The 24331-nt window shown below is 38.0% G+C and overlaps 1 protein-coding gene across 1 annotated transcript; it reads left to right on the top strand.

Moving 5' to 3' along the window:
• The first annotated feature begins 1481 nt into the window (after positions 1-1481).
• Positions 1482-19347, top strand: trmt112 (tRNA methyltransferase activator subunit 11-2). The gene is made up of 5 exons (XM_051930620.1): positions 1482-1621; positions 1712-1793; positions 11868-11969; positions 17850-17942; positions 18740-19347. Exons 1-5 carry the CDS (start codon positions 1518-1520, stop codon positions 18839-18841), a joined length of 483 nt encoding a protein of 160 aa, XP_051786580.1. The 5' UTR covers positions 1482-1517; the 3' UTR covers positions 18842-19347.
• The last annotated feature ends 4984 nt before the right edge of the window (positions 19348-24331 follow it).

The raw sequence follows: 24331 nt of genomic DNA, 5'->3' as shown, positions 1-24331 counted from the left end.
AAATGCTTATCAGATAAAGGGGATTATCAGAGAAGGACTGGAACAGAAAATGTCTCTATATGCAGATGATATGGTTTTGTATATATCAGACCCACAAAATACTGTGCATGCAGTCTTAACAGCACTTCCAGAATTTCAAAAGATCTCTGGTCTCAGAATTGATTTAAATAAAAGTGTGCTCTTTCCAGTGAATTCTCAAGCATACAATATTAGATTGGACACCTTCCCTTTTATTATTGTAGATCAGTTTAAATACCTAGGGGTAAACATAATGGTCTTTATCAACAAAATTTCACCATCTGTATGGAAAAAATTAAGCAAGACTTGCATAGATGGTCAACCTTCCATCTCACTCTAGCTGGAAGAATTAATGTTGTTAAGATGAATATCCTTCCTAAGCTTCTCTTTTTATTTCAAAACATTCCAATATTCATCAATAAATCATTCTTTAAGCAATTAGAGTCAACCATAACCTAATTTATTTGGAACCTAAAACATCCACGTACAGTGCATCCAGAACGATTCACTGCGCATCACTTTTTCCACATTTTGTTATGTTACAGCCTTATTCCAAAATGGATTAAATTCATTTTTTTCTTCAGAATTCTACACACAACACCCCCTAATGACAATGTGAACGTGTAAGTCTATTGGAGATCAGCGAGGTTGTGGGGAGCTTTAAATGTTAAGAGCAGTATTATGTATTGTATTCTGTAGTTAACAGGGAGCCAGTGAAGTTGAGAGAGAATAGGTGTAATATGTTCAGTGGATTTAAAACAGCAGGTTATTATCCTGGCAGCAGAATCTTGAAGAAGTTGTAAGCGATTGAAAAGTTTTTGTGGAATGCCAGATAGAATAGCCTTACAGTAATAGATAGGTACGTGAGGTGACTAGGGCATTAACCAATACTTAAGTATTGTGTTGCGTAAGAACAGGACGTCTAGAAATATTTTGGAGATGGAAGAAGGCAGTCCGAGAAATGTTACTTATATGGGAGGAATTATTTAATAATATTATTATTATTATTTAATAATTGCCATTATTAGTGTATAAATGGATATAAATAATTGTATGTAAACGATTCGCCAAAATCTGTTGTATGTAAACGATACTGTTTTAAACGTTATTGTTTTTTCATCAGAAAACCCGGTTTCCACGTCTACCTGTATTGGTTTAAATGGCACTTATGCCACTCGCAATAGGGCGAACGCGCTGACGTATCGTGTCGACTGGGCAACACAGTGAATGCGGCGTCTATCTATATATATATATGTCAATGGTTCAGAAGGGTATTGCGGCGGACCGGAGACATTTATGGGTAGATCTAGCATTTTGTTAATAAACGTTTATACGTCGTCACAAATCAAATTGATTAACACGCTGACCACATGAAACCCTAATCACACTAACCCCTACCATACTAACCCCTAACCAAAACTTCCGTCCTATAACTACTGGTCTAGAATTGCCGGCATAGACCTGCGGTGACGTATGCAGCTCTACCTCTGCAGTTGGATATGTCATTTTTTCTCCGGAACTGTGTCGTCTCGAGTGCGGGGATTCATTTCACCGTTGCACTTAACTCCGCATGGCACCTCCTTCCCATGCTGCTGTTGTCATAGTAAGCCTGTCGTGTTTCATTTTTCATGAGCTTATTTTTCTGAAGTCTCGTGAAACCAGCTTTCTCCTTTTTCTTTTTATTTACCTGTAGTCTGAGAATGAAGCTCTTGACTCACAATATGCTTACCTCTCACGTTAAGGGAGTCACAAAAGGTTACCCGCTGTTAATTAAGGTAAGCTGATGAGTGGTTTGAGAATCAGATACAGTACCTTTATTCATCTAAGTTAAAATTGAAAACTTCTTATGCTGATGCTTTTTTTCTGTTTATTCATAGTAAAGTTTCAGTACAGCAATGACTTGTTTAAATCGAAGTCAGCGGGGTAAACGTCAGAGATAACCATATAGTTACCTACCGTAGAGGCAGTAGCGACATGTGTGAAGTTATCGGTTGATAACAAACACCCGCAGGTACAGGGGCTTGGTATATATAGAGTGTATGTATGTACAGTATGTATGAATGAGTGTATGTATGTTAAACCACCCCGTTTTTAATATTGCCCGGATTTCAAAATAGTGCGGATCAACTTCAAAATCTTGGACACCTGTGGCAGATGAGTTTTATTCGGCTACGTAATCGAACTGATTAGCTTCACATTTGACTAGAGGTGGTTTATACGCTCTCTTAGTGTTTGTATGTTTTTTTTCTTTTTGTCCTTTGATTATTGTGATTGCAGTTTCTATTTCCCATCCAAAAGATTAAGGTGTTCGGTTATAACTGACAAGTTTATATTGGCGTGGAATGAGCATGTCTCTGCTTTGCCATTGCCAAGTACCCCATCCAGTGCTGGTTCTTGCCTTGTGCTCACTGCTGCCATGAGAGGCTCCTATTTATGTGTCTGTGAGCTGGATAAGATGGTAAGAAAATGATCAAGAGGGTTTAGAACAATTTTTTTTTAAATCTTTTTATAAAATAGTATGTCACATTGGGAATTATGTTAACTGTTTTTTGGATGGCAGTCTTCACTGAGTAAATACAACAACAAGCACATTTATTTATATAGCACATTTTCATACAAATGATGTAGCTCAAAGTGCTCTTTAGAAGACAAGGAAAGAAAAGTTTACAAAAAAATAGAACTGTAAAAATAAGATTAGGTAATACTAAATAACAAAGAATAAAGTAAGGTCTGATGGCCGGAAAGACAGAAAAAACAAAACAACAAAAAAAAACTCATTACCTGTAAGCCATAATCAACAAAATAAAAAGAAATAAATGCTTGAAAAATATCACACTGTGTGTAATTTAATGTATGTGTTTCACTTTTTGAATTGAATTGCTGAAATAGATTAACATTTTGGTGATATTCTAATTTATGGAGATGCACCTCTATGTTCTTACATTCCCACCTTACTATTTAAATAGTACAGCTTGTACGTAACTTATTCGTGATTCCACCAAAGTTGAATTTCTTTCCTTACTCTAGTCGTCTAAGAGCCCATCTAGTTTCAGTTTTGGGTACTTGTGTACTAAATTGATGGACACATTCATAACATATTTATTGGGATAAAAAAAAATATAGAAATTGACAGAAATTGGAATATTATAGAAATACATATGTACAATTGTTTTGACGAATTCATAACATATTTATTGGGATAAAAATATATATAAAGAAATTTAAGGTTTTCTCCCTGCCCATTCTAGTGTTGGGCACCGTGGGGGAGGTTTCACTGTCATCTGTTTAGTACAGAAGTACACAGTTTTGTTTTTGAGTTAGTTTTTCAGGTTTATGAGGAAAGGCTTGATCTATATTTTCTGAAGACCTACAATGAAAGAGTGCATGATCTCAAATATGATTTACTTAATTCAAGGCCTTTTTTAATAGGCCAGTGTTTCTTAAGAAGTCAAAAGTGTAAACTGAAGAAAAAAACTAAAACTCTTTTGATTTTTACCATCAATTCTATTTTGTTTTCGTTTCTTTGGCCTTATTGTCTTTATTAATTTTTACCTGTAATTTTTCTTTCAATTAAAATTATATTTTCACTGCTAGTTCTGGGCCTGGTCATAGTTTTCATGAACCCTAATAACCCTGTAGCATTCACTGATCACTAACTGCTATTCAACAGCATTGTAAGGAACTGTCAGATAAGCAATGATATCTCAACAGCGACTCAAAATCCAAAGACCAGATTTTCTGGAGATGTTCATGACATTAGTTTAAAAAAAAAAAAAAAAAAAAACTGACCAATTTTAAAAATTTTCACTATTCAATTTTTAATATTATGACTGCTTGTAACATGGTAATTTTTCATTTTGGGGTTATCATAGTATTTACAGAAAATACAGAACTGCAAAAGAGCTTTAAAACAAAATGTGCAAGTTATATTTAGGGAGACATAGCCAGTCAAAGTCATAATGCATCCCCCCCCCCCCCCCAATAATTAGTTCAAACTTTGTTAGCTTCAATCTGTCTTGATATTGGTCCAAGACGCATACAATGAGTTAAGTCATATGACCAAATCAGCACACCAAGTTTTGTTAAAATCCATGATGACGAGGTCCAAAAGTGTGATGATTTCACATGGAATTACCCAAATTCAGTTAGAATTTTGGAAAACTCGGCCAGTTGGGCACTCACCTCCTCATGAGCATTCTACTTTATTATAGTTTGTGCTGGGCAGTTCTATAATGTAATATAATCTTGACATTCTTCTATTTTATGGCTTCTAGTACTCCTTCTGTATTTCCTACCGTGGTGTCACTCTGCTGGAAGTAGAGCAGTGGCACCACCAAGTGCCAGAGCAGGGTTTTGATTTGATATACTTTGTTAATCCCTGAGCGGACAAAAAGAGAAACAAAATAGAGGAGGATTAGTAACAAGTCTCATTGTGATTTTTTTTGGTGTGTATAAAAGACAAACAGATACAATATACATATGCATCTCTATTCAGGATATGTTAGACTAAAGTAGCGAATCTTTAGCTTGGATTTAAATGTTGAGACAGAATGGACATCTCTTAAGCAGGCAGTTCATTCCACAGCCCTGAGGCCTGTAGCTACGCATAAAAGCTTGATTTTGCCGCCATTGTAAAATACTTGAATTCTTCAGCAGTCTGGTATCTTAATGTGCACTCTGGTTTGTATGTAGTCGTGAGTTTAAATAAGTAAGCACTGCTTTGGTAATTAAAAGTTTTAAATATATGAATGATTTTGAAATCTGCTTAAGTTAACCGGAGGCCAATGTAAAGCCTTACGCACAGGAGTTATGTGGTCATACTGTTTAGTCCTTTAATGTTTCTTGCAGCAGCAGCATTTTTAAGTAATTGAAAGCTGCATAAAGACATTTTAACACCTAGTGAATAACACATTGTACTAGTCAATTCTGCTGCGAAGAGTTTCATAATTTTTTTTAAAGATATACTGGTGTCAACGATAATGCCTAACTTGCATGATGATTCAGTATGACCAATGTTTAAGCCTTCTGAGTTAAAAAGTATCGGGATATTCCCCACAATAAATAACACTTCTGTTTTCATAGACAAATAGTGATCATCCCTACACTTTTAATTCACTGACTCCATTAATTAAGAACACCATTCGAGAAAAATAATTTGATCTGAAAAAATAGGTATAGCTAGTAAAAACTAATTTTGTTTTCTACTCATAGTTCCCAGTGGAAGAATGAAAAGTGAAAACAGTAAAGTCTGAGTACTGAGCAGGACACCATATTTAACTCCTGAATATAGTGACTAAGTATTGTCATCACATTTATGGCATATTGAAATCAATTTGAAAAATATGAACTAAACCACCAAGAATGGTGCCTGAGAGACTTTGGTAATTACAAAGTAATTTTTATGGCTGTGTAACACAATAATAGAATGATGAATGGTGTCAAGGGATGCTCTTATCTAACAACATAATTGATGTAGCATTTTCTTGATCAGAAGATATTCAAATATTGCCATTTCTGTAATGTGACCAGTTGTGAAAGCCAACCTGGAATTTCTCAAACATTGTGATTTTTAAAGTGAGAGTAAAGCTGCATGGAGAATGCTTTTCAAGTACTTTAGGGGAAAAAAAAAGACAATCCAATTTTTAGTTGTGAGGGGCCATTGAAATCTGGGATCTTATATTGTCAATTTTATTGTTACTGAAGTTCATAAAGTCTGTACTGCTAATGTCTGTAGGTCATTTGTTCTGAAGAGTCCATGAGGATTATATATGTGTTGTCTATTTGTCTTAAATAGTAGTCAAGGCAGGCAATAAAGAGAGCTTTTTCTATACCTTTTAGCTCTGTTTTCTATGCAGTTTGGAATACTTGCATCATTGTTACTATCTACCTACACTCAAGTTTGTTGGCATTCTAATTAAAGAACACGTGTATTCTCATTAAACTAGGTTTTCTACCATTTTATCTAGGAAATGACAAGTCCATCATTGCATTTGTTGCTGTTTTGTGTAAAAGTAAAGACCATCATTGCTCTTGATGCTGATTTGTGTAAACATGGGTCAAGCACTTATTGCAGTTTTGAATTGCTTAGTCACTTCAGTTCATAACAAAATAGTGTTCAGGTCAGTTTTACGTAAGCTAAAATCAATGGGTGTTTTGCACAAAGAAAAAAATAAAAAGTAAAAATAATTCGAAACAGTAATTAGTAATGCAATAGTCTGTATCAGTGTGCCAATGTCCTCTTCATAAGTCTGACTTCAGTTTACAAATAATACTGCCTTTAGAGTCTTTTCTTGGTATAGGAAAATATCTGCAAAAAAGAGTGCTGCTGAATTCTTGTGTCAGTGGAAAGCCAGCCACACACATTGATATGTCTCCTAAAGCCATGCAAGTAATGTAAGTAGCTTTTTTGGTTTATTTTAGGTCATATTTTATAATCTTAGTATAGGACAGAGAACAGAGATAAAATCAACCTACTGGTTGATAAGAACAACGATCCATTTTGTCTCCCTTCTAATGAAACAGAGTTATATTTGCAAGATTCTCATTCTTATTTACTTCACATTCTGATGGAACATGTTTACTGATGGTTAATAAGTAGTGTCTTCCATTTGTTTCAGCACTACCAAACATATGTGCCTCTAAAGTAATATACATTTCTTTGAACACCTACCTAAAGACTTTTGATATAAGTAATAATCTCCTTTTAAAAACATAGTAACTTTTAAATAATTGAGTCAGTTTATAACTGAGGTTGTAACTCTGTTTATACATTTTTGTGTTGAAATTCCTCACACCATTGTGCATTTTTTGCAAAATGTCACATTTCCTCAATTAGTAAATCGAGGAGTGTGACGATTTATGCCTTGAAGATTTTTAAATTATTCTTTCATTGTGATAGTATACTTCATAGGTCAGTAACACCAACTCGCCTTCATTCTTAACAGTTTTGAATTTTATATAGACTTTGCATAACAAATATATTTAATATTTAGTCCTGTGTAATAAATCGAATAAAACTACCTTAAGTTGATTTGGTGAAGTGGGTTTCCCCTTCCTCAACATTACTTCTAAGCCACTGGTTCTGATGGATAGCTGCCGGTGGATCTTGCCTTTTATCATGTCCAGTTTCCACTTTAGTGCAGTGGTTATCGGACTCATACCTGAGTAAATGGGATTGCTGGGGGTTTCATTTTCAACCATTTTCATTCTCGCTTTTAATTGCTGTTCTAATTAGCTGTTTATTTTTCCTGCTGTCATTCTGTAGTCCGTATGTTTTATTTTCATCAAACATTATTATTTGCTATCTCTTCTAACACCCAATAGTGTATTTTTTTCTTTTAGTTCATTTTATTTTGTAAAAGGTAATTCCTATTCATACCTGAATAACAAAAACTGGGCATATATTTGTGAAACTGATGAAAGATGAGCAACTACTTTGGTGTGTTTGTTGTTAGCAAGTAGCATATTAAGAAGAATGTTTAAAATAATTTTCGGCAAAGTCTTGAGCACAACCAAGATCAGTAAACTCATCTTTTTGTGTTAAAATTCAAATACTTTCTTAATTCTGATTTAAAAAACGTTAGTCCATGTTCTGTATCATTCAATCAAATTAGGACCCCAGATACAGAAATAAATTGATTGGAATGAAAACCTGTTGCCAAAGAGACTCCATGGAGGACCCCATTTGAATGCAGCTAATAAAAGATTGCTTTTATCTCCACTTTCCAGATTCAGTTTACTGTCAATACAATGACGAGTAATCATAAAGATGATGCATACGATACAACAGAAACAAATTTCTGAATGATACAGTAGCAGTAACAATACAATGAATTGTTCTTGTGATTGGTGTTTGTACTACAGTGTAATGGAAAGGGAGTATGTTGAAACAGAACACTGTAGACCAGGTCCACAACAGGGTTGTGAGTGTGAGGACCTGTATTCATGTGTTAACAATTAAAAAAAAAATTATTCTAATAAAAGCAACATTATCAAGTGACCCAATAGTTCTTTAAGCCCACTACAGTATGTACTGTATATTTAGAACCCCCTGGTTCCAGTACAGTATTCCACTGGCCAAAGCCTGTTTTTTTTCTTAATCATTGGTGGGTAATCAAGGTGCACCTTCTCAAAGCCTGTACTCAAGCTAACAAACAAGTCTTCGGGATGCAGGAAGAAACTGGAAAATTAAGTCCTTGGAGATTTATATTGTGATGTTTTGCAGTCAGACATGTGGTAATTCTGCTACTCGTATACCCCCATATTTTCATTTATAGCTTGTATTTAGGTTGTTAATTTTATAACATTATTGAAGCCGAATACTTTAAATAAGAGTGTTGTCAGTTCTCGTTCAAAACATTTGACTCTTACAGACCACTAGGTGGCAGGTTGTGCTCTGGCCTAGATATTGTAGACCATTCCAGGCATTGCAATGAGGAGTAATGTGTCAGCAGTCACCTTCATGAAATATTAAGCTAAGGGAATTGAAGCTGAGATGCCAGAATAAAATAGCACTTCCACTGTGTGCTTTGTTATGTTAGTTTTATGTAATTGGTCTGGTCAAGAAGCTTAAAGTGCTACAGTTTATATTTAATATTATTTCAGAAAATCTGCTACATGTAGTTAGAAAAGGATAATGATATGATTATGCAAGGTCATTCATAAAGGTTATATCGCAATTTATAAGCATCGTTCAACCCCTCTATTTACTGGGGGTGTTAGAGGATATCATGATAGTATGGAGGATAATAACGAAACCATCCCTAGAATTGGCTGCCAGGCCATTGTAATATAAATTTGAGGTGAAACTTTTCAACATTACCGCAGTTCAGATTAGTCTTTCCTTTTTGAATACATACATCACACAAGACCTCTTTAGAGTCAACAGAGTTACATGACTTTGGGGATATGAGTGGAAAATTCATGGTGACACTAACTGGGCATGGGAGTTTGAACCCAGGGTACTGAGCCTGTGAGGCAGCAGTGACACCATGATACCCCTGTATAAGGGAAATACTAAATGAGTGTGCAGCATTATATGGGGGGAAAATGTGTTCTAAAATAGCATATAAGAAGTGACCAAAATGGTCAAAATACTTGGTAAGTGGGGATTCAGCCAGTTGAGGTAGTTTATACATGTAGTTTGAATATCCTACTGGAGATCTCGGGAAGTGGACATGGGCACAGTACTGTGAGAGACCTAGTAAGTTTATCTCTCGACTGGCCTGTGTCTGGTTCTCTGAGGAAAATTGTGGATATGGTTGCTTGTCCACCCCAGCTTGTTGACGCTGTGACCCTCGTTAAGAAAAGCAGAGTGAAAATCAAAGTGATGCTTCCCAGAATGTATCCTTACCAAGGTAATAAAGCAATAACAGTTCCCTTGCCCATGGTCTTCTACACAGTATTTGAGAGGCCTTGTTGGTAGCAGTTATGGCAGTTCTTTAATTTTTATTTATTTATTTATTTATTTTTAAAACAACTCTCTCCACTAAGTATGAGGCCATAGTGGTTGCACACATTTACAGTTATAATACAACAGTAAAATAAAAAAACCTTACAACATTTACATATGTAGACATACGTTTCAAGTTGAACACTAAAACAGAAGTCAATGTCAAAGGTCAAATATGGGCAAAGTCAAGCTAGTGTAATTTCCTCTTAACGTAAGAATTTAGATGTGAGCAGCTGACAGTGGTAAAGAGGAAAACAAATACACCACTTAATATTCCTCGGGAACCATTGTTCTTTTTAACAGGAAAAAGTCTCAGGTTTGCTGATTGAGGCTAACTAGGAGTCCACCCTCTCCTTTTCCTTTTATGTTATTTCAAAATTCTATATGCTAAAGGAAAATAGTGTGGTCAGGTTATGTGACATAACCTTTGAAATCTAAGGAGCAGCATCACGACAAAGTAGCAGCGTCACCAAGTGCAGTAGTAGTGCAAGTGTGGGTTATATCACCAATGTAATTCTGCCTGTCTTCAGTCTTTACTTTTCATGATGCAGAGATCGTACTTCATGCTTTATTAACTCTCATCTGGATTAATTATATGCGGATCTCTATGTCAAGTTTCTTGGTAAAAACTGCAATAAATGTAAAACAGCAGGCATCTCCCCTACACCAGGAAATCTACACATGTCGATTATATTCTTTTTACACTGGCTTCCTGTGCTCCCTTATGTTGAATAAAAATCTCCAACATTTAAAAGGACTCGGTGTCATTGCCCCTTGCTCTTCTTCAGCCTTATTCACTAGCTCGTTCTGTTTTTGGTCTAACACTGTATTTATGTTCCTGTTATAGGATTTCATGCAGCACACTCTTTTTTGCTTGACTGTGTGACTGAGTCCTACAAAGGATCTGCATATCTGTTCTTGTGCTGCTTACCTTAGACTGAGTGCAGATGAGATGATAATAAGATGTACATCAACATAAAGTTAGGGATTTCTGAAATACTTAGATTATTTCAACCAGGAGAAGAAATAATGTGATTGCCTGAGCATTTGTCTCAGGAAATTTATCATGTGGATCCCACCATCTTCTACCTGTTCCTGCTAAAAGCATGTGCAAAACTAACACACATGCAGGCTGACAGGGAGCAACAGACATGCACAGATTACAGTCTCCTTAACTGTAACCTTGTTAAGGGTTTATATAGCATTTTAGAATCCCGGTTTCTGTGAATAACCAGGTTATTAAAGTGCATTTAAATGCACAAGCCTTACCTCTTTAAAGTCCACTCCTAAAATATGTATCTGTTCACACAATATTTACCATTCTTTTATTAAGTCTTCACAGTTGATTGTGCCTGTAAATTTCTGATGAGATTTTTAAGTTATTAATACTCTGTTTATAGTGTGTCACCTAAAATATTTTGACTGTGTTTCAATTTGTTGATTTGTTTTTGTATAATCTTGGATTTGAGACAAAAAGTTATGGTCCTGGAGAAAGCTGGAACAAGAGTGGTTTGTTTCATTGCAGGACTACGTGAAATGAGCTGTGTGGAGAGATTTGTATGCTGAACTGAGCCCTCTCTTTTAAACAGGTTTTTGAGGGGACATGGTGTAGCATTTACTTTAGAAATGGGACTAGAATAAGCAAGATGTAAGTCCGCTTCATCAAGGGCATATGAACACATATATTGGTAAACTTCATTGAAACTATTGTCAAAGAAAACTGTTTTAAACATTTGTATATTTCTAAAAATTGTTGCCATCTACATTTTAATCCACACAGGTGCTGCGATAGGGTCACTGCATATATGGTTTGAGAACTTTTGTCACTTCTTGCTTTTTAGTTCAGTTTTTCTTTCCTCCGTCCTTTGTTCCACTTGTCCATCATTTATTCCATTTATTGGATTGCTCAGTCAGACATCTCTCAGTCCAGCAGACCATTTGCCTTAGGGACAGTTGTAGGAAAGACAGCACCTGCCTCTGTGGAAGTGTCAGGGAATATATATTGCTTCACAGATGTCTGCTGATTTCCCCCACCCAACTTTCTCTCCCATCTTGAACTTTCTGTGGTCAGGATCATTTCAGAGCTGAGCACCTGCTAAGCACCTGAGGAGCTCCGGCTGGACCTTCTTTTTCTAAATACCCAGCATTATAGGAATTACACAGGAGTAGTGTGGATGAGACTTGCTATGCTAAAATTTTTCTCCATTCTGTTACTGTTTCTATTTGTTCCTTTTATGGATAATTTCAATAAAAGATGTGAACATAAAAAACAGAGCATCTCAAGTTTTTACAGTCTCAACACAAATGCCTTTTTTTCTACACTGATATAATAAAAATTAAGCTTTTACTGTATTCTGTTTCATTTACATCTTTTCTTTGTGTCTTTTTCTCCCTTTAGGCAACAGAGGTAAAGGTTACTGATGTCGATTTCAACTCAGAGTTTGTCTCACGCATGATTCCCAAAATTGAGTGGAGTGTTCTTGTTGAGGCAGCAGACACTGTAAGTACTAATTATTAATTTCATGTATATTAATAACTATTCATTGTATAAGATCTCAATTGCACAGTAAGTTGTTCAGTTTTTCTCTAGTTCAGAAGCCATTATAAAGCCAATGGTTATTTTAAAAATTGATTGGTAGAATTGATTAAATCGAAATGAGTAAGATTGTGATGAATTATACAGTATATGACATGCAGTTTTTAAGGATTATTTTTATTGTTTTATAAAATGTGCCGTTTCGATTGTTTTGAACAACAATATCAATCAATGTAATGGTCTACTAGTGGGAAAAATAAATACACCCCTGGATTCAGAAGTTGATTTTTCCCTATTTAGCAAGAATGACATCTTGTAGGAATTTTGCATAACCTTCCACCAGTATCTGACACTAACTCAGTGATTTTTGATTCATTCCTCCATGCAGAATTCCTTCAGCTGTGAAGATGATTGTCGGTTTTGTTGCATGTCCTGCTCATTTCATAACTCTTTACAGCATATCAATGGTATTCAAATTAGGGCTTTAACTAGGCCTGACCTTAATCCTCCATTTCTTCTCTTTGAGCCATTCTTTGGTGGGTTTGCTAGTGTACTTTTGATTATAATTATGTTAAAAGGTTAATTTATGGTACATCTTCAACATTCGGGTAAATGGCCTCACGTTCTTCTCAAGCTGATTTTGCTATGATGCAGAAGTCATAGTTGACACAGTGATTGCAAGCAGCTGCATTAAACCCCAAACCATAACATTTCCACCACCATGATTCACAGTTGGTGTGAGGTTCTTCTGAAATGCTTTCTTGTGCTTGAGGCAAACCAATCTGCTATCTTCTTTGACCAAACTACTACTATCTTTAATTCATCTATCTAGAGCACATTGTTTCAGAAGACCTGGCATTTGCCTTCTTGTTTAATCTCAAACTATTGTCTTGCTCTAATGTTCTTTTATAACAACAGAGGATTTTTCCTGGCATGGCTTACATACGGGTCAGATTTGTGTAATATTGTTCGGATTGTAAATGTATACACTTGGACTGCAACTTTCGCAAACGTTATCTGCAGATCCCACAAGGAAGTTTTGGGGTTCTTGGAAACTACATTTTAGTATCAAACCAGCAAGCCCGCGATTCTCGAAAGAATCGCAAATCCAAGAATCGCAATCACTTTCTGTTCCCTCCGATACTTGGAGGGATGAAATATCTTGGAGGGTGGGTGCGTCCTGGGAAAGTTCATTTAATTAAATAAACATATTTGTGCTAAAGCGGTTTCTTTTTGGAGCTGTGACTCATCTGGTTCTGGTGTTTCAGAAGTGTGTTGTAGGAGCCTTCGTTTATTGTTTTTATCCATGCAGTCTCTTTTTTGTTTTTCTATGGCTGTATCGTCAGCGTGAAGTTGTTTGCTGACGGCGGCGGATTCGAGTGCTGAAGTGACCATGGCAGCATATCCGGGCATGGAGGGCTACATTACTAAACGAACATAGTATATGTGGTGGTGTGGGCGGTCGCGTTCGGGCGGCTGTACAACCTGGCGTGCACGCTTTACCTCAGGTTTAGTTTACAGGTCGTAGCCATGGTAAAGTTTTCATTTAATTAAATAAACATATTTGTACTAAAGTGGTTTCTTTTTGTGGACGCCTTTGTTCATTGTTTTTATCCATACAGGCTCGTTTACAGGTCGTAGCCATACGGGCTCGTGTTTGTATTACTAATCGTTGAGCTCCTTCCTTTTGGAGCTGTGACTCCTTTGCCTCTGCTGTGTCATAAGCGTGTTGTGGGCACGTTCATTCATTGTGTTTATCCATACGGGCTCGTTTTGTATTTCCGTTAGTTGAGCTCTTTCATTGTGGAGCCGTGACGTCTTTGCTTCTGGTGTGTCTGAAGCACGTCGTAGGAGCCTCCGTGTATTGTTTTTATCCATGCGGTCTCGTCTTTGTTGTTCTGTGGCTGTGTCGTTAGGTAGAAGTCGTTTACTGTTAGGAAGCATACTCCAACTTACACACACTGACTGCTGGCACAGTGGATTAGAGCAGGTGTAGTTTACAGGTTGTGGTGTTTGGGCGCCACGCACTGACTCTGGGAACTGCGGGTTCGGTTTTGTATTACAAATCGTTGAGCTCTTTCCGTTATGTGATTCAAATATGCCACACAGACCGCTGGCACAGTGGATTAGAGCAGGTTTAGTTCACAGGTTTTGTTGTTTGGGCGCCATCTACTGACTCTGGGAAGCCACTGGGTTTGACTCTGAGGTGCATGCGGTGTGTCTGCCGTCCGTGCATAGGTTTTGTGTTACAAATCGTTGAGCTCTTTCCGTTATGTGCTTCAAATATGCCACACAGACCGCTGGCACAGTGGATTAGAGCAGGTTTAGTTCACAGGTTGTGTTGTTTGGGCGCCACCTACTGACTTTGGGAAGCCACTGGGTTTGACTCTGAGGTGCAGTGCGCATGCGGTGCATCCGCCGTCTGTGCATAGGTTTTGTATTACAAATCGTTGAGCTCTTTCCGTTATGTGATTCAAATATGCCACACAGACCGCTGGCACAGTGGATTAGAGCAGGTTTAGTTCACAGGTTGTGTTGTTTGTGCGCCACCTACTGATTCTGGGAAGCCACTGGGTTTGACTCTGAGGCGCAGTGCGCATGCGGTGCGTCCGCAGTCCGTGCATAGGTTTTGTATTACAAATCGTTGAGCTCTTTCCGTTATGTGATTCAAATATGCCACACAGACCGCTGGCACAGTGGATTAGAGCAGGTTTAGTTCACAGGTTGTGTTGTTTGGGCGCCACCTACTGACTCTGGGAAGCCGCTGGGTTTGACTCTGAGGCGCAGTGCGCATGCGGTGCATCCGCCATCCGTGCATAAATTAAACTGTGGTTTAGTAATATTGATTGTCAGCTCATAGACTAAATTTTCTGGGCTGGCCAGGAGTCACTTATGTCAACACATGCAGACTTTCTGGTGAGAAAGACATGGTAGCACCTTTGTCATCTCAGACTGCTGAAGAAATTCAGTGTCAAAAAGAGTCCTGAAATCCTTCCACCACATGGCTGTTGAAAGCATATTGTCAGGATGCATCACTACCTGGTATGGAAGTGGCTCAAAAAAGGGCCACACAGCACTGCAGAGAATTGTGCACTTGGCTGAACACATCAAGGGGATATCACTCCATCCCTACAAGACCAATATATATATAAAAAAGGTACACTACCAAAGTAGCCAGAATCATGAAGGTCTCCTCACGCTGTGTACAGCCAGTTTAAATGGTTAAGATCTGGCAGGTGTCCTGGTTGCCTCAAGTCATGAACAGAATGATTGAGAATTTGCTTTATTGCCCAGGTAATAAAAATAAGAAATGGTCATCTTGTCAGGCATCTGTCAGAAATGTAAAAAATAGTCAAATCTATTTTTTATATTTCACTGTTTTTATTATTTAGTAATTATTTAACGAGTGTTGTACCTCTAATTACTTGAGTATTTTAATCTGCACCTTTTAATGTTTAATATATTTTTAATGCATACTTTTAATTTTATTGCATGGTACATGCTTCTCACTGAGCTGCGTTTACTGTACTGTATACCCCGTGTGTGTATCTGTGACAAATAAAATCTAAATAACAAATCTCATGTTCCTGCACAAATTAGCAGTCTTTTTAAGTCTGCACCACTTGTAGATGATTTTCATTACAGTGGAATGATTGATTTCAAATAATTTGGCCATCTTTTTAAATTTGTTTCCAGAATCAAAGGCATCTACAACCTTCTTTCTGTGGACCTTAGAGAGCACTTTTGATCTTATGATGACACCACACATGTCCATAGCAAAGAGAACACCAGACCCTAGCTGTCTGCAGTTTAAAGAAGGCCTTGTTCCACCTGCATACTCCCTAAGGAGGTTCTAACCATCGCACCTAATTTGGAACACCTGATTCTAATTTTATGGATTTGAAGTGGTGATAAATATAGGGATATACAGTACTTACTTTTTCCATTTGGCAAATCTGCATTTTTGTTAGTTTAAATTATAAGAATGACAGACCATGTCAATTTTTGTTTTATTTGTTTAATTACATTACCTTTACCTGTAGGCACAGTTTGGATAAAGATCTACTGTTATCCCGTTCAAATATACTGGAAAAGTCAGCAGTTTCTATGGGGTGTTTTTACTTTTTCATATGACTGTATATTAATGCTGAACTTTACCATTTTCAGTTAAACTTGCATGCACTTTTATAGGTTCCTCTGACTTTTGCTTGCCTTCTGATTATGATGAAATCAAGGGGGACGTGCATAATGGAAACTCGGGCAACCATCCATCCATTTGCAGAACCAGCTTAAGCCAGACACCACCTCTGGGCAAAAGCAGGAATAATTCCTGGACGGGTTTGGGTTCAAGTGCATACACCTGTGCTCACTCATACTTGGGCCAGTTAGGAGCTACATGATTACCATAACACAGTGCTGGGGTTTGTGGGATTAAAACCAGAGGATCCAAAGAAAAACACAACACACACTTCAAAAAAATCCCTGTAGACAGAGATGAATTGGGCATTTAAATGTAGACTGATGATGCTGCAAGGCCATTGTGCCACACAAGCAATAAACATCCATTGTAGTTTCATGTACCCCGGCTGCCTTGTTTAGACAAGCAGAAAAACACTCCAGTTGTGAAAGCCAACTCATGATCCCATTTTCTTGAAGGGCCTAAAATAAATTAAATAAAACAAAGGTCAAAGTCTGAGTGGAATGCCAGTCTGTGAATATTAATTTACTGCATTTAACAAACTGAAACTAGACAAAGTATTTGCTAGATCTAATTTAATATCTGAGTTCTAGAGTCGTTTGTGACAAACGCCCGCACTCATGACATGGTCTGTGATGTCTTCATTATAGTTGTACCTTAAAAGGAGGAGAAGGTTGGGAGCATGCACTGTCACAGTATATTGCTGCACTTACCACATGACAAACCTGATGGAAAAGTCATTAAAGGATGACTGTGAGCTTTGCTAGACAAAGACTGGCAAAAGAAACCAGAACATGACATCATACATTTTACAAATTCAGGCTTAAATTTAAATTTGGCAATGGAATTACCTGTAAAAGAAAATTTGATTGAGTAAGATGTAAGATGGTTGGAGCATTTTATTTTCCTCTCAAAACGCCCATTTTTGTCATCCGGCATCCCTAAATAGACAACAAACAGAAAAAAATAGATCTTAAATTGTTTGCATTAAACTGTTGGTTGGTTCACTTAGTAGGAGAACAAATGTGGGAAACAACACTGCAGTAAGTGCAGCAGTTCATTCGAGCTTATCATGCATAGCTTGAAATGAGCGAAGAGGAATTTGACACGATCATAGTGAAATTACCATTAAAGAGTGAATGACCAGATCCTGTTTTTGTTATTTCTAAAACATTTTATGTTGTATGTTTAACATTTGTGTATGTATTTCCTTTGTGTTTTCATTTGAATTATCTTTGTACCCTGTTACTTACTATAGAGGAGTCACTCATGCAGATCTGCTTAAAAGTCACATTGGGTTGAATTTAAAGCATAACATTCTCAAACCTGCTTAACATAATTCAGTCTTATGGGGGCACCAGAGCCAAACCAGCAGCACTGGATGCAAAGCCAGAAACGGGCAAAAAATGGACCTCATCTGTGCACCTACATTCACAAGGATGTCAGTGTTTGGAATTGCCAGTTAACCTATCCAGCCTGTCTTTGGGGTTGTGGGTGGGAAATTCAGACAAACACGGGAGAACATACAAACTCCATAGAACATCTGAGCACGGAATACAAACTGTCAATTTGAACGGAAGCAGCTCTACTAACTGTGCTGCCATGTCAGCCTGGTCAGATTGAAAGTTTCTGAATTTTCTTCCCAGCTAGGACACTTGAATGATCTTCCCAGGGACCTTCCCCCAGACTATGAAAGCAGTGAGGACTTCCTACGTAAAGTGCATCATGTGTTACTAGAGGTTGGTTGGTCTTGGTCTTTTCTCTGTTGTTCCTAATACATTTTTGTTCAAGATTTTTATGACAGTATTGTAAATTTCAAGTTACAGTTGGGCAGGAAGAAATCAGAATAATAGTCTTTTTCTTGATCTATGAAGGTAATTCGGAGGAGTGTGCCAAAGTGATTTTGTTCAGTCTGACTTATGCTTTCAATGTGGCAGCTCTCCTTATATTTTCATTATAGACACCTCTTGAAGTGTAATCCAAAGTACCAAATCTTTTAAAAATATATGTCTTTTAGTGTATTATAGCTGTTTCAGAGGCACAAAGTGCCTTGTCCAAAAATGTGATTTGAATTAATAATTATTAATGATGTTAAAATAATAAAATCATAAAACTATACATGACTTTATAATGAAACTCCTTTTTGGTTTTATTGCTTTTATTAGAGCACTGAACTTTAAAGGGCGATCTTTAGTGCATTACACATTACCCTGCATATTTTAAAAGGGCAAGATGTGAAAAGAGTCCTATTACCGATGAGACAGTTCCCATTTCTGTTAAAATTAGTAAAAGGTGATAGAAAAGCATTTGCCACACCTTTAGTTACCATAGAGGAGTCATCTTTGCCCCATCAGCACAGTGCCAGCTTGGTCTTACCCTGCCTTTATTCACATTTCTCATCATACTGTAAATGCGTAAATGATAAATGCAGTGTAGTCATGAATGCAGTATCTGTCATTGCTTCAATCCTCTTTAAAGGTGCCTCTTTGTATTCCACATTAGTAAGCCTTTGTCTTTGCTTCATGTTTCATTACAGGTGGAAGTTCTGGAAGGAAATCTAAAGTGTCCAGAGTCGGGGCGCGAATTTCCAATTACTAAAGGTGTTCCTAACATGCTTCTCAATGAGGATGAAGTTTAAAGTAGTTCATATTCACTATATGCCCCCAGCTGACATACAGACTTTGCTGAACACTGCGGTAGTGAAATGAAAATGCCATAGAGGCGCTGCAAGGCCAGCTTCAAAATAAATCTTCAGCTGCTCCTGTTCCTTCTGTGGGTACTAAATGCACTGAATGATTATGGAATTTTAAAACCTGCCTCAGCCTGTCAGGCTTCAGACACACTTATTGATTTCCTTGTGTGTTTGTTTTGCGTCTTGATTATGTAATGGAGTTACAGAAAAGCTGTGTCAGCATGCATTTGCAAACGAGGATAGAAAATAGGTGAAAGTTAATAGCAGGATGAAAAAGGATTGGGCCATTAACTTTCACTTTTTCTCTCTCTATGTAATGTAATGATGACTTGGCATGTATTGGTTTTATAATGTTATTGTGTAGGTTTTTTATGTGCAGTTTTTTTTTTTATATAAAATGAGACTATAAACAAAGAATGGATTTAATTGCTAATAAACCAAGAATGTGAAAATTGTCTCAAAAATGTGTGTAGATTAGGGACCATTGCTAACCATGATGCTTCTTTTATAAAATTCAAATGATACTTTAAATCCACTGGCCCAGTAGATAGAAAACTTGACAGATAAGGCACTTTCCCGGCTCGGGAACATTTTTCAGGAGCAAGGGACTTTTTATGAACTCTTTGTCCCACTCCAGGATAATTAATTCATTTGTGATAACGTAGCAGAAGAGCTACTAGTACCTCATTCTCCATTGTTTTGGTGGTACTGCTGCATATTGAAATGACGTTAGCAGTATTTACTTACAACCTTTGTACATCACCTGTTTTACATAAAGGTTACTGATCCTGTAGTGTGGTGGGAATGCAACACACCAAAGTGGCCAGTGACCACAAGTGGCCCAGGGCCTACATCTTACTGGAACTCATTGGATCCTGAAAACAGGTCGTATGGTGGGAAAGTAATTATAGATAGCATTTTATGATTCATTTGAACTATATTTTAAGGCAACTTCCAATAAACCTAAATAAAATAGCAGAAAATATAGAAGGAAGTGGAAAAAGGGAAGGTGACATCTACTTGAATTCTACTCACTGAAGTTACCACTGCAGTTAATGATTCTGTGGTAGGGCTACTATATTCCCTTTTAACGGCATCAGAGATTTATTTCAGTGAATGCAGAAGCTGCAGTCGCATCTGTGGTAACATTTCAGGCCTGTCTATTTGTATTAATAGTGTATGTCATTTATGAGATATCTAAGTAGATGCAGCATTCTGCAGCAGTGGTACTTTGTGTTTTGGACTGAAGTTCACTTTATCAAAGTCAAAGATATAAAGGACCACCTATGGCCAGCAGCCATTCTTTACCATAAATTCCATGTTCCAATTAACAAATTCTTTATTTCTACATGTAAAAATACTGTAAGAACCTGGGGTGCAAATAGGAAGTGTTGGCACACAAACTCAATATTGAGTTAATAAGCCAGAATAGGACTGTTTATCGGAAAACACCTCCTCCATTTAAGCGCCTGAATTATTTCTGTACTGTCAGGATGAAAAGAATGAATATTTAGGAATCATTGGGAAATTAATCAAAGTCAAAATACTGAGAAAGTCGAGAACAAAATGGAGTGCCAAAATCAAAAACATTAAGCAAGATGATTGTCAGAAAGGGAAAAGCATGAGTTTTGAAACAAAATTAGAAGCACACAAAGAAAGGTTTAGAGTTATAGTAAAATATCACAGATAGTGACTGGAGCGTCAGCTTGTATTTAACCTGTCATGTAAATGGCATCACACGTGGTAATGAATCGAACCATGCCGCCTACAAACCAAGAGACACAACTTGTCAACAATACCCAATAGAAACCCAGCACAAGCAGAACTCCTACCCCCCTCCAGTCTGTTTCTGTGATGAATGCTAATTCTTTTTCTGCATTGGATGTTGTCATCTGCAACAAAAGTCTGGTAAAATGTTCAGTTGTCGTTGTCTTGGACCATCTCAGTTGCCCATCTCAGTACGAAAGTTTAAGGAAGATGAGTAAGCTATCCCAGGGACCATGTGGTGCATGATCATGGACCACACTGTGAGAACCACTGCTGTACGTGATCTATTGAGAACTCACCTTTAGTTTTATCAAATATTGTTTTTCAAGCTACACATTTCTTTGTCTTCTTTAATAAACAGCAACATTTGTTCAGTGGACTATTTCCTTAATATTTAAGATTTTTCAGTTTATCCCTTTCATTAAAATGATCCTGATAAAGTACATTTGGTAACTATTTAAAAGAGCTAACATTGCTGGTAAAAAAGAAGGTTCGTTCTATGATCTGCTGCTAGACAAACAGATTTAGAAAACAAATTTTTTATTTTGTTAAGAACTCTCTTTATTCTTAAGTGTCAAGTATCATCTTTATTTGGAGACTGTTTTAAGTTTTTACTCTGAAGTAAAAGACTTTGTGGGAGAGTGGCAGAAAGAAATCGTCAGGTGGCAGACTGAACCTTCCCGTGTGGCATAGTAAGGACCCTGGTTTGTACCTTGCTGTTTATTTAGGAATTGATGGACAAGATCTATCTTGAGCTTTGAAGAAGGGGGTGATGTGGGATGGATGGGTTTGTTTACTGGCATTGGGTAGAATAGCCCCTGGACATTCAAGAGTCCTTTCCTGAACCTAGAAAAAACTCGAGTTTAAAAGCAGCTTATAGAGCAAAGGCTCAACTGGTGACGGGTGAGGTGGTGGCAGCACTGGGCACATGGCAGGGAATAGCTATTAACAGGTTGCTAGTTTTATTACAGGGTACACTCACACAGGACCAGTTTAGAGCTGCCAGTTACTCAGGTACTCACATCTCTGGTATGCAGTCAGAAGGGTGACACAGACAGCAATGGTGTTTGGGATATGGGTTAGCCAGAAAAGATTGTTGGTGAGGGGTGCTGTGTTTCTGGACAGCAGTTAAGCCACCTCACTCAGCGAGTGGCGTCTAATGGGACTGCACATTGGTCTTTTGTTAATTTGTGTGGATGTACAGTATATGTAAGTGTGCCCAGTGAAGGACTGACATCCCATCCAGGGTTCGGTTGTGCCCTGAGCCCAGTAGCTGTCCTGTAGATAAACAGGCTCAGGAAAGGAACAGATGGCTCTGAGTGCTGCCTACACGTGTCACATATTGGTTTTGGGTTAATTTGTTTGATAAGTCGAATGGGGGCATGTGTAACAGCATGTGGCGGCCTGTCCAGGGCTGGCCCCTGAGCTCATGGACCTTGATTAAGCAGTAGGCAGTGACAGCGGAGAGTCTCTGCTTTGGGTGTACTCATAGGGGCCATCCCATGTAGGCACTGTGCATGAGTGCCAGGGGCACAAGATGACTCAGGCAATAATGGCACTAACAGTCCTCAGTTAGACATCCTGTTACCTGCCTACAATCCAATTTTAGAATTGTAAGCCTGGGAAAAACAAAGTCTAAAATCACAACTGCCGGCAGGCTATTGTGAGACGTCCTAGCTCTGGGTGACGATGAGTTAGCATTTTTTGAGCATTCAAAATGAAATTTGAGAAGAAATATTAACAGGCAGCAAAGGAGCTACAAAACTTATGAATGAGAGGTTTTGTAAATGACTTGAAAAATTTTAAATAATAATACAAAAAAAGGTAATCCTGTACTGGGAAAAGTGTTAGTGGGCTTGTAGATAATGCAAGCAACATCACAACAAACCTTTTTTTTTTTTGGATTTCATATTTTTAGCAGGCTTTCAGTCATGGTCCAGTTTTGACACTCACATGCCCATTGTAGGCACTTTTGGTGGGCACTCTGAGCGGTCTGTGGCTACGCAGTCACATACACAGCAGGCTCCAATCCACTGTGAGTTCTGACCTCTTTCTGTCATGGCCAGCATTAAGTTTTCTTCAGCAATTTGTACTACAGTAGCCACAGGACAGGCTAGTCTTTGCTCCTCATCCGCATTAATGAACACTGGGCACCCTGACCATGTCGCCGGCTCACTGCATACTTGGAAGACCCCCACAAGACCCTCCGCTTTGGAGATGTTCTGATCTAGTCATCCAGCCATCACAATTTGGCACTTGCCAAAGTCGCTCAGATCCTGACGCTTGCCCATTTTTCCTGCTTTCAACTCATCACCTTTCAAAACTGACTGTTAATTTTCTATCTAAGGTATCCCACCCCTTGACAGGTGCCACTGTAATGAGATAATGTTATTTACTTCACCTGTCGGTGGCTTTAATGTTATGAGTGATCAATGTATGGAATCACAATGCTGCAGACCTCCTTTGGTTGGTAGAGCAGCTTCCCACCTGATAGTGAGACCCCCCCACCTCCATCTGCATTTTGGGGAGTCCTATGCTTCACTCCACAATTGAGCATGCATGACACTATAGCACCTCTCCTTTGTTTTATGGGGTCAGGGAAAGGCGCCAGTGTCTGAGCGGGTAGCCACTATCAGCTGGCACATGTAATGACAAGATTGCTGTTCCAATGAATAGTACAGACCTTAAGAAAAATGGAGGGGTCAGCCAGTTACCTTACCATCAAGCTAGCCACCATGTATAGCACCATCACATCTGCCAAAGCTAATTTACCTCAAAACAAATTAATCACAGAGTGACCCAGGCTACTGAACAATGACATTTGTCAGTCTCACCTTAGCGTTACAGATAATTTGTACCTTAATGGAATGTAACTGATTACGGTTAACAAAAGCAGAGTCATTCTCACTAGATGCCCTTATTGAAATCTGAGTGCAGTAAATTGCTCTGATTACGTTAGGAGAACCAGACACAGCTGCAAATTGCCTTTTTATGTTGGCAAAAACATGTTTTATGTATATGCACCCAAACCATACGAAAAAGGGATGTAGTGCTTTGCCAGTCAGTTAATGGCTTCCGGCACGGTGGGCCGAGGTATTCCTGACCTGTTGGCCAGTTCCCTGAGAAGTGACAACAGGCAGTTGATATAAACTGGTGAACAACCAAAGTTCTTCAGTGCAAATATGCAGCTTTGACCCTCTTAGAAGAGAGCTAAAATACACACTGTGTATCCTAATTGCCACTTGTGAGCTTTAATGTGTTTGTCACGTCAAGACATTCTAAGAACTGCTTAGTGATATGAATTATTATAAGCGTGAGTCGTCATTGAGCAGGTTTGGTTGCATTTCCCAGCCTGAATCAGGGGTGTCATCACTTCCCGGTTTCTCTAGAATGCTGTGTACCCATGGGTCAGAGTTGCCATGAATATACACAAGTAATCCTGTTGACGCTGCTTCGCTTCAAAGTAAATGAATTGCGGGTTGTCCCAGGCCACCGAGCCACAATGTTTGTCAGTCTCATCTTGACATCACAGATGACTTGTATCTTAATGGAATGTCACAGTCCATGGTTAACAAAAGCAGAGTCATTCTCGCTAGGTGTCCTTATTAATATGTGGGATGTCAATTTGCCCCGATTACGGCTCTTCTGAACCTAAATCAGTTTATAAGT

The sequence above is a fragment of the Erpetoichthys calabaricus genome, chromosome 1, assembly GCF_900747795.2.
Source record: "Erpetoichthys calabaricus chromosome 1, fErpCal1.3, whole genome shotgun sequence".
Taxonomy (NCBI): domain Eukaryota; kingdom Metazoa; phylum Chordata; class Cladistia; order Polypteriformes; family Polypteridae; genus Erpetoichthys; species Erpetoichthys calabaricus.
The sequence above is the reverse complement of the archived record's forward strand: the minus strand, read 5'-3'. Positions and strand labels throughout refer to the sequence as shown.